Source organism: Physeter macrocephalus, chromosome 15 (genome assembly GCF_002837175.3).
Source record: "Physeter macrocephalus isolate SW-GA chromosome 15, ASM283717v5, whole genome shotgun sequence".
NCBI classification, from domain to species: Eukaryota; Metazoa; Chordata; class Mammalia; order Artiodactyla; family Physeteridae; genus Physeter; species Physeter macrocephalus.
This window is the reverse complement of record NC_041228.1, coordinates 64,928,385-64,939,893: the sequence shown is the minus strand read 5'-3', so window position 1 is coordinate 64,939,893 and position 11,509 is coordinate 64,928,385. Positions and strand designations below refer to the sequence as shown.

General features: G+C 42.5%; 1 protein-coding gene across 16 annotated transcripts in view; it reads right to left on the bottom strand.

Moving 5' to 3' along the window:
- Positions 1-3,386: 3,386 nt before the first annotated feature.
- The window catches only part of EYA1 (EYA transcriptional coactivator and phosphatase 1), a 344,098-nt gene continuing 335,975 nt past the window's right edge, over positions 3,387-11,509 (bottom strand). For all 16 annotated transcript variants that reach the window (XM_055091186.1, XM_028500563.2, XM_055091184.1 and 13 more), the window contains one exon: positions 3,387-5,387. In XM_055091186.1, the coding sequence (XP_054947161.1) occupies positions 5,307-5,387 (81 nt within the window). In that variant the 3' untranslated portion in view covers positions 3,387-5,306. The remainder of the gene's footprint in view (positions 5,388-11,509) is intronic.

Sequence of the window (11,509 nt, the reverse complement as noted above, 5' to 3'; positions counted from 1 at the left end):
GATGACATAGAATTGAGGTGCTGAGGTTTACAAGCCAAAGCATTCAGACGTCATTGGACAATTGTACTAACGGTGGACGGGATGCCAGATACACCTTGAAAATGGAAAGCCCTGGTGTGGAGCCATGGAGCACGGGGCGAAGCCAACTTCTATTGACCTGAGAGCCCATGATCTTTTCACGATTCCGTGTTGTATCCAAGAGTCGCCTGGGGTTATGACTCTGCCTGATTTGGCTGTGACCTCTTGGACAGAGCATTTAACCTGAGTTTTGTAATCTGTAAAATAAAAGGGGCTCCTCTAGACACTACTTAGGGCTAACAGCTAAGTCTAGTTTAATGTGGAATCATGGCCCCAGTGAAGGGTCCCAGGCTGTTTGTGCTATAATGCAGGAGGCTGAATGCAACCTCTGTTTCTATCCTCTTACCTTTCTCCCGTGAAAGAGGAATGGCCGTGCTCGTGGGTAATAAAAGCACTAAGCCTGAAGTTTTACTTGGAAGTGAAGGACAGTTCACGCCCTCACCCCTGCCTCTCCTGGCCACTTGGACCCACACTCCCTGTGCTCCTATAGTCCTGTGGCCTTTCTTCCCTTCTCACCTTCCCTCTCGGCCTCTCTCCTGTGCCCCCCTTCTCCTCACTCTACTCAGGCCAACTCTAGCCGGCAGGGCTCAGCTTCCGGGCGGCGTTTCCCGCCTGCCTAGGCTGCCCTGCTCTCCTCACCTCTCACGCCAGCAGGACGACTCACGGAAGCCTCCTTTATCATTGTGATTCTTTTTTTTTTTTTAAACATCTTTATTGGAATATAATTGCTTTACAATGGTGTGTTAGTTTCTGCTTTATATGGGGAGGGGGAAGGGAAGCTGTGATTCTTTTTTAATAGCCACCATCCTAGCGTTTGAGGTCAGAAACTAGACGGTCTTTTTCATCCTGTTTCCTAGACTAGGCCAGAAAAATGCAGTCCCCTTGTAAATGGTCTGTGCCGTCAAAGAGCTGGTTCTTTAGTTGGGGAGAAAAAAAAAAAGTCTGAATACTTAGCCAGCATAGTAATGGGCAGCATTAAAAAATATGCCAAGCAGCGTCCCGAACACTTTACACATATTAACTTACTTGGTCCTCATAATAACGGTCTGAAGTAGGTATTATTGTTATCCCCTTTTTACAGATGAGGAAACCAAGGCACAGGGAAGTGGAACAACTTGGCTGACTAAAATGGGAAGCTGGGATTCGAAGCCAGGCAGTCTGCCTGCAGAGGCCAGGCTCCTAACCACTAGGTGTACTATCTCACAGGGGTGGGGAGACCCCTTACTCCGGGGGTGTCCAGACTCCTCTTGTGTCTCACTGCTCCCCCCATTCAACCCATTAGCCAAGTGCTGTCCTTGCTGTCACTAAAAATAAATCCAGGTGTCCTTTTCCCCATCCTAATCTGAATCTGGCTGTTGTTCTCCTGGACTGCCCTACTAGCCTGATGACTCGTTTCCCCACTGCTTCTCTCACCCTTCTTTAGCCCATCCTCCACCCGGCAGCTAGAGTGGTCATTCCAAAGTGTGTGTCAGATTGGGTCACAACCCTGTGTAGACCCCTCGGTGGCCATTTAGAATAGCATCCAAATCCCTCACCAAGACTTTCCCCGTCTCCATTCCTTTCCCAGATCATCTCTTCTTTGGACCCATGAGTGTGATTTTCACTCCTAAAACACAATAAATAGAAGTCTTCTCCTCTGAGGACGTTTGCCTATATCTTCTGCCCCTCATCTTCACATGCTGCCTGCTTCTTAGCAATTGGTCTCAGTTCACATGTCTCAGTTCTGTCCATCCTTTCCAGGGAAGCCCTGTCACCTACCCATAGTCCCTGTTTTAATTTTCCACAAAGAATGTTTCCAACTGAATGTATCTTATTCACTCATTCATTCAGTAATTCATTTGTCTGTTCCCACCTACTCTGATGTAAACTCCACACTCATGAGCAGAGACCTCCTATCCTTAGCATCTCGGACAGTCGTGGGGGCATGGTGAGCCTTTACTTAAGGGGATAGTCTGAACGGCCAGTAAGACTAAGGGCATTGGCTGAGAGAAGTTCAAGAGAAGGAGCTAACACTGTGCCGTGGTGGGAAAGAAGGTTCTACAGAGGTGAAGGCTCTGGAGCTGGACACGGTTTGGGTGGATTAAGGGTGGAGGAAGTCATTGATGGTAACGGGAGAGCTCTGAGCAGAGATTTGGCGGGGATGCTTACGGGCTGTTTGGCCCATTAAAGAGCCCGGTCTAGATGTACTGAAGGTTTGTTCCTAAGAATAACGAGAGACAACATTGGGAAGAAAGTAGAGGCTGTACTTGGAAACTCTAGAATGGCAGGTAGAGAAATGTGGGCTCTAATCTATGGTCGAAGGGGACCCCTTTAAGCATTTTGGCCGGGGGGTGGGGGGCGGTCATGTTAGAAGTGGCGCTTTAGAAAATCCATCTTTTGAGGGTATGCTCTCCCTTTTGCCTGTTTTCCATACTTTCTTCACCTGAGACCCAGAAGTCCCGCTGTGCCCCACCCCTGCCTCTTTACAGACACTCCCCAAGCTTTTCCTTCTCGGGTGTCTGAGCGTGCGCAGACACTTCACTAGTGTGTGCATGTGAAAAACGAACATCCTGGGCCCGATAAATGAGTCAGACCACTGCATGTTTGATGGTCACGTGTTTGTATGTATGAATGTCGTGTTTCTAAGATTAAATCCCAGGAGGAAGCAAGTTGTGCTGTTTTATAGCTCTTTGTCAGTGATTAATCTGGCCAAACCTTAGCGGTGTGTGTTGTGGGTGTTCTTTATAGATGAAGCTCGTTTCTGTTGCTGTCCCTTGGGTATTTAAGTGGCTAAATCTATGCTCTGGCGTCCAAGACACTTGATGCTGAATTCTGTTCTATAGCAGATAAGTCTGAGCGGAGGTCTAGTTTATATAGTTTCGGAGGAAGTAAAGAGCTTTTCCATTCATCTGTTCTTACAGTCATCAAAGAAACAGCTGTAATTTTTCTAGCTTAGTCCTCTCAAGGACTGATACAGCCATTACTACAGTTGCTCTGTACAACTTCCTTTTGTTGGACTATGAGCTTTTTTTTTTTTTTTTGCGGTACACGGGCCTCTCACTGTTGTGGCCTCTCCCGTTGCAGAGCACAGGCTCCGGACGTGCAGGCTCAGCGGCCATGGCTCACGGGCCCAGCTGCTCCGCGGCATGTGGGATCTTCCCGGACTGGGGCACGAACCCACGTCCCCTGCATCGGCAGGCAGACTCTCAACCACCGTGCCACCAGGGAAGCCCTATGAGCTTTCTAATGCAACCAAGATCCCGCTATTTCTTAGAACCAAGAGATGAAGAAAATACTGACAAGTCAAGGAGCTTACAGTACTTCACAAGTCAGTTTTATTAATTTAAACACGAATGAAGAAAAATTCTGTACACAGTTGTGGACACAACACACCTTTATACAGTAGGGGTAAGATAAACTTTGTCTTTTCAGTCTGCAGAGTACAAAAATGGAAAGGCTGAAAAATTGTCGACTTCTGTTTGCTTCAAGCAAAAGAGGAAAAACAAACTGAATTCAATGATTAAACGATTTTGAGAAATTCACAACTGACTAATTCTAGCAGCAACATGAAACTTCAGAAAAGGATAGAGTAGCTCTTTAGCTACTTTGGGTCAAAGCTGGTGTTATTTTTTTCCCCCAATATACTATTAAAGAAAATTCATCCAAAAAGTAATTTCCTGACAATGGAAGGCTTTAGATGAGAGAAACTAGTGTCTACATAAACTGATGGATCACTTTTGGAGAACCTTTATTAGGGTATTACAAAGGTGACAAATTTTATTTCCCAGGTTTATGCTTGTCATATAATACAGAATGGGGGTGAAGAGTAGCATTATTTTCTTGGTGATGATGACCGGGCTGTGTCCCGCGCTGGCAATGAACTTTTCTGGGAGGGTGGGGTGGGAGGTGAGTGTGGAGGAAAACAGAAGGAACATGAAGGTAGGAAGTAATACAAAGTTTTGCTGATTTCCAGATATGTGGTAATGTCCTTCCTTAAATGAGAAAACAGCATCTGAGCACATGAAAACTTTGCTAGTGTCCAATTCATGAACCATTTCATTAATAAAATATATCCATCATCGACATTCTTTCTGTGGGAAGGCGCATTTGAATAATCTTTTTCCAAGTAGTTACATATACTACATTAGTGTTGAAAATGAAAAAGTGAGGTTTTAAGCGGGCTTTTTTCCCCAAAATTATTTCAGACAGACACTGCTGTGTTCTTTTACCAAGGCCCTCCTAACAGCATGAAAAAAGAACTGATGGGAAAAAACAAAATGGAAAACAAAATCTTATTGACACTTGACATCCATGCTTTTGGTCTTGACAACATGATCTTAAAAAAAAATCCATTATCTACATATTTATACCCAGTACTTCGAGAAGGCACTGCACGTCTGTGCATATCCTGCCTCATACTTCACTATCAAGGCATTGCTACCTTTCAATATCATTTTCCTAAACAATATGTAAAAGAATCATCCATTATTACAAATTTACACCCAAAATTCTTTCTGTACATGATTGTCTCAGTGATGTACATATTATACGTTTAAATTAGACATATTTTAAACTACTTTGCAATGTGCTAAAATTCAAAGTACTTGCTGTGTCGTGAGGCCAAAGCCTTCAGTCGCTTCTCTCTCATCACGCTACCGTCTCTTCAGTTATTTGATGTCAGAAAAGTCTGTTCGCATGAACTGTATGGTTCCTGAATTATACCTTGATAAAGCTGTTTTTTTTTTTTTTTTTTTTAAAAAGTCTGTTCATAAATAAGTAGAGATGTACAGATGACCCTGGGTATGAGACACCAAAAAAGTAAACCTTTACAAGAAAATCCCCCCACTGGTAATCAGGAAACCCATTTCAGTCTTTGTTGTGCAATCAAGTTTGCTGTATTGGAGAAGCTGTTTAGGTCACACTGAAGATGCTAAAAACGTAAAGCGTCTGCAGGTCCTTTCTTCACAGGTTCGAACCATGTAGTTAATGTGGCCAAGACACGTTACACTGTGCTAGAACATTCTCATGGCTTATCTGCATTGGATTCACAGTACTAGAGGCAACAGCTGTTCTGAAGAAAGGGATGTGGTCCTTCATTTACCACAAGGGCAGAGGTGAGGACCCACAGCAGCTGGGCATCAAAACGTTGAAATGGCTAGTTTGGAGTCCGGCGCCGACTCGGGACTCAGCCTGCTGGATGTGTCCCTGGTCACAGGGTGGTTGTGTGGTTTCAAAGTGCTAGGGGGCTGTTACAGGTACTCTAGTTCCAAGGCATGATGTAGGGCCATGAGGTCCGAGTGACTGGAGACCCTCCAGAAGGGCATGGCGTGCTGCAAAGGGGCAGACAACGTGGTGAGGACAGAGAACACTCCCAGCACAGGCCCTGAAAGGCTGCTTTGGCAACCCACCATGCTGCCCACACCCCCTTATTCAGTACCGTGAAAACTGCCAGTTACGATCTCAACATCACATCTGTTTAAAACACAAATTCAAACTTAATCCTCCCCTAAGAATACTGGACTGCATTTTAAAATGTAATTCAGGAGTCTGTTTCTTTTAAGAAGGTGATGGGTATTTCTTAAGCAGACCTACACTGCGACTTGAATGCCGATTTCAAGCTTCAAATAAAATCCAGTAGCTATGAACAAAACCTTGTCAAACATTTGCCTTTCAAAATCTGGATCCAGTGCATTTTTCATGCTGCAAGTTTAAGCGGCTTTCCTTAGTTGGTAGTATTTTACATTTTGCAAAACTTAATTTTACGCCTGTAAGAAGCAACTGTTTTGGTTTTTTTTTCATTTTTTGCATTGACCCTGAAACAGGTTTACCATATGGGAAATTTTAAATGAACATCTAAGATAGTTTTTTGTTTCTTTTGGTGGTAGTTTAAAACATCTAGAAATCTAGCTTAAATGACGGGAATGTGTGTGAAACACCTAAATTAACCAGAGAGAGACAAGAAAAGCAGGCCAAAAAAAAAAATAGAGGTTACATCGTCCATGAGGGATAAAAACATGATTATAAACTTTACGGCTCAAAAAGCACTGTACTAAGTATTTATGTATCAGCAAAATCTGTTTCTTAATAAGAGAAGATAATCATCACACTTCAGAGAACAAAATTCTATTAAGCCCACAGAAAACATTTTGGTTTTTTTTCTACGCAAAAAATAATGTGAAGGCCTGAGTATAATTTGCAATTATAGGTCTAGGGAATTTTTAAACAATTCACACTATTAGGAGAATAAGGCATGAAAGCAAATAGAATTTAGAACGGAGGAGTTTTTTGGGGGACTATCTGTAAGTGACAGTAGTACTAACAGTACTGTTAGTACTAACAGTACTAACTATTTTGGTGCAGATCACATAGCTGTTATTCTGGGGATGCAAACTATTACTTATTAACAATGTCTTTGTTTCAAGTAATCTGCTAAAAACATACCACAGTCCAATATCATATGTAGACCTTTCTGGATTCTATACTATTTTGAAGTATCTCTATTTTTGTTATACTTCAGTAACTGTCCAGAACCAAGTACTAGAGATTTCTTTTCAAAAATTTAGGATGTTCCACTTGGCAATTTTAGATCATAAAAGTAGACTGTACTATTGTGCATTCATTCATTAGTGACTTTTTGCATTCACAGGCACAGCGTAGAAGAAGACATCCCCGGCCCACCCTCTCACAGTCTGTGGGTGAGTAGGAGAAATGAACAACAGTCATGAATGTTCACCTAGAAGGAGTAGGCGGGGGTAATTCCCTTTGCCTGGGGAACTGGGAGAGACACGGGTAAGAGGAGGTAACAGTTGAGCTAGTTATGAAAGGCTGATCATTCAGAAGAGCACTGTAATGTCTCTGTGCGTGTGAAGGGGGCTGGGGCGGAGGATAAAAGAGAAGTTCATTGTACTGGCTGTGTGAGAGAAAGACATGGCTGTGACATTACCAGCTGTAGGAGCCAAGTGGTGCAGGACCTGGTTAGCCCTGTTAAAGAGTTTATTAATAATAATGATAGTTATGATTAACATTTAATAGTGACTAATTCTAAGACGACTGAGTCTAACGGAGAGAACAGGGGAGTCAAACATGTGTTAACAAATAATTAGGACTAATATTGCAAAATAACATTTTCCCTAACTAAGCACATACTGGTGTGAAGCTTTTATGGATCTACAAGAGCTTCCCAGGGCAACTGGGTGCAAAGTAAACAATTTTTTTTTCCTGAGTCAATGTTTAGCGTGGAACAAACATTTCTTATATGAAGACAGATATGGTGGCAAAAGACGAAAAGAAAAGCACATTCTAGAATGAGGAGACCTGGGTTATACTCTCAACTCTGACTTTTGTCATGATTCAAAGTCATGTTACTAATATCCCTGGAGCCCCAGTTTGTTTATTTGCAAAATAAGGGTTTAGGGGAAACGACTCAGGGTTGCTTCTAGGTTTAATAAAGTCTACAAACTTCTTCATTAAAATATTCTGTTACTTGTACAGCTCTAGCTACAGCAGATTTGTAAAGTAATATACATAACATATGATCCTACTGCCAAGAACCGGCAGGCAAGACATATCTGCTGAAACTATTTCATTGCGATGTAAGGCAGTGTGGGACTAAGAATCAAATTGACCTTGCCAGAGAAATGAGGTAAGGAATATAAATAAAAGCATCAGAATTGGAAAGGGAAAGGTAAAACTATTTGCAGATGACATGATTTTATTTATAGAAAATCCTAGAAACACCAAGAAAAAAACTGTTAGATCTAATCAATGAATTCAGTAAAGTTGCAGGATACAAAAATCAGCAGCATTTTTATACACTAAGAACAAATGATCTGATAATAAAGTGATTCCATTTATAATAAAGCATCAAAAACAATAAAATACTTAAAAAGTGAAGGATTTCTACACTGAAAATTATAAGACATGGATGAAAGAAATTGAAGACACAAATAATAAATGGAAAGGTATCTCATGTTCATGGATCAGAAGAATTAATATTGTTAAAATGCCATCTACAGATTCAATGTGATCTCTATCGAAATTCCAATGGTGTATTTTTACAGAAGTAGAAAAAACAATCCTAAAATGTATATGGAACTAAAAGACCCCAAATTGCCAAAGCAATCCTGAGAAAGAACAAAGTGGGAGGCATCACACTTCCTGATTTCAAGCTATATTATAAAGGTATGGTAATCAAAACAGTATGGTACGGGCATGAAAACAGACACATGGAAAATGGAACAGAATCAAGAGCCCAGAAATAAACCCATGTATATATGCTAAACTAATATTTTACAAGGGAGCCAAGAATACTCAATGGAGAAAAGACAGTGTCTTCAATAAATGTTGCTGGGAACACTGGCTATTCACATGTATAAGAATGCAACAATTAACGTGAAAAGGACTAAAGACTTAAATGTAAGACCAGAAACCATAAAACTCCTAAAACAGTCGGGCTGCGGTCGGAAGCCGGGAGAGGACTGGGGTTGGCTGCGAGAACACAGCCTGAAGGGGTTAGTGCACCAGGGCTAGCCGAGAGGGAGTCCGGGAGAAGTCAGGAGCTGCCAAAGAGGTAAGAGACCTTTTCTTCCCTCTTTGCTTCCTGGGGCATGAGGAGAGGGGATTGAAGCCTGCCACTTAAAGGAGCTCCAGAGACTGGCGTGGAGCTGCTGAAGAGACAAGAGACTTTTTCTTGCCTCTTTGTTTCCTGGTGTGAGAGGAGAGGGGATTAAGCTTGCAGCATAAAGGAGCTCAAGAAACGGGCACAAGCCGTGGCTATCAGCGCGGACACCAGAGACGGGCATGAGATGCTAAGGCTGCTGCTGCCACCACCAAGAAGCCTGTGTGCAAGCACAGGTCACTCGCCACACCTCCCCTCCCGGGAGCCTGTGCAGCCCGCCACTGCCAGGGTCCCGGGATCCAGGGGCAACATCCCTGGAGAATGCACGGCGCACCTCAGGCTGGTGCAATGTCACGCCAGCCTCTGCCACCGAAGGCTCGCCCCACATCCGTACCCCTCCCTCCACCCGGCCTGAGCCAGAGCCCCTGAATCAGCTGCTCCCTTTAACCCCGTCCTGTCTGAATGAAGAGCAGATGCCCTCGGGCGACCTACGCACAGAGGCGGGGCCAAGTCCAAAGCTGAACCCCAGGAGCTGTGCGAACAAAGAAGAGAGGGGGAGGTCTCTCCCCGCAGCATCAGAAGCAGCAGATTAAATCTCCACAATCAACTTGAAGTGTCCTGCATCTGTGGAATACCTGAATAGACAGCGAATCATCCCAAGTTGAATTATTAATTTCCCCTTTTTCTCTTTTTGTGAGTGTGTGAGTGTGTATGTGTGTGCTGCTGTGTGAGAGTTTGTCTGTATAGCTCTGCTTTCACCATTTGTCCTAGGGTTCTGACCATCCCGTTTTTTTTTTTAACTTTAAAAAATTTTTCTTCTTAATAATTTTTTATTTTAATGACTTTATTTTATCCTACTTTATTTTCTTTTCTTTCTTCCTTCCTTCCTCCCTTTCTTGCTGAACCCCAGGAGCTGTGCGAACAAAGAAGAGAGGGGGAGGTCTCTCCCCGCAGCATCAGAAGCAGCAGATTAAATCTCCACAATCAACTTGAAGTGTCCTGCATCTGTGGAATACCTGAATAGACAGCGAATCATCCCAAGTTGAATTATTAATTTCCCCTTTTTCTCTTTTTGTGAGTGTGTGAGTGTGTATGTGTGTGCTGCTGTGTGAGAGTTTGTCTGTATTCCTTTCTATTTTTTCTCCATTTTATTCTGAGCCGTGTGGATTAAAGGCTTTTGGTGCTCCAGCCAGGCATCAGTGCTGTGTCTCTGAGGTGGGAGAACCAACTTCAGGACACTGGTCCACAAGAGACCTCCCAGCTCCACGTAATATCAAATGGCAAAAATCTCCATCTCAACACCAAGACCCACCTTCACTCAACGACCAGCAAGCTACAGTGCTGGACACCCTATGCGAAACAAACAGCAAGACAGGAACACAACCCCACCCATTAACAGTGAGGCTGCCTAAAATCATAGTAAGGCTACAGACACCCCAAAACACACCACCAGATGTGGACCTGCCCACCAGAAAGACAAGATCCAGCCTCATCCACCAGAACACAGGCACTAGTCCCCTCCACCAGGAAGCCTACACGGATAAGTGACCTGGAAGATACAATAGTGGAAATAACTACTGCAGAGCAGAATAAAGAAAAAAGAATGAAAAGAACTGAGGACAGTCTCAGAGACCTCTGGGACAACATTAAATGCACCAACATTCGAATTATAGGGGTCCCAGAAGAAGAAGAGAAAAAGAAAGGGACTGAGAAAATATTTGAAGAGATTATAGTTGAAAACTTCCCTAATATAGGAAAGGAAATAGTCAATCAAGTCCAGGAAGCACAGAGAGTCCCATACAGGATAAACCCAAGGATAAACACGCCAAGACACATAATAATCAAACTGTCAAAAATTAAATACAAAGAAAACATATTAAAAGCAGCAAGGGAAAAACAACAAATAACACACAAAGGAATCCCCATAAGGTTAACATCTGATCTTTCAGCAGAAACTCTCCAAGCCAGAAGGGAGTGGCAGGACATATTTAAAGTGATGAAGGAAAAAAACCTACAACCAAGATTACTCTACCCAGCAAGGATCTCATTCAGATTTGATGGAGAAATTAAAACCTTTACAGACAAGCAAAAGCTGAGAGAGTTCAGAACCACCAAACCAGCTTTACAACAAATGCTAAAGGAACTTCTCTAGGCAAGAAACACAAGAGAAGGAAAAGACCTACAAGAACAAATGCGAAACAATTCAGTAAATGGTAATAGGACCGTACATATCGATAATTACCTTACATGTAAATGGATTAAATGCTCCCACCAAAAGACACAGACTGGCTGAATGGATACAAAAACAAGACCCATATATATGCTGTCTACAAGAGACCCACTTCAGACCTAGGGACACATACAGACTGAAAGTGAGGGGATGGAAAAAGATACTACACGCAAATGGAAATCAGAAGAAAGCTGGAGTAGCAATTCTCATATCAGACAAAATAGACTTTAAAATAAAGACTAATACAAGAGAGAAAGAAGGACACTACATAATGATCAAGGGATTGATCCATGATGAAGATATAACAATGGTAAATATTTATGCACCCAACATAGGAGCACCTCAATACATAAGGCAAATACTAACAGCCATAAAAGGGGAAATCGACAGTAACACAATCATAGTAGGGGACTTTAACACCCCACTTTCACCAATGGACAGATCATCCAAAATGAAAATAAATAAGGAAACACAAGCTTTAAATGATACATTACACAAGATGGACTTAATTGATATTTATAGGACATTCCATCCAAAAACAACAGAATACACATTCTTCTCAAGCCCCATGGAACATTCTCCAGGACAGATCATATCTTGGGTCA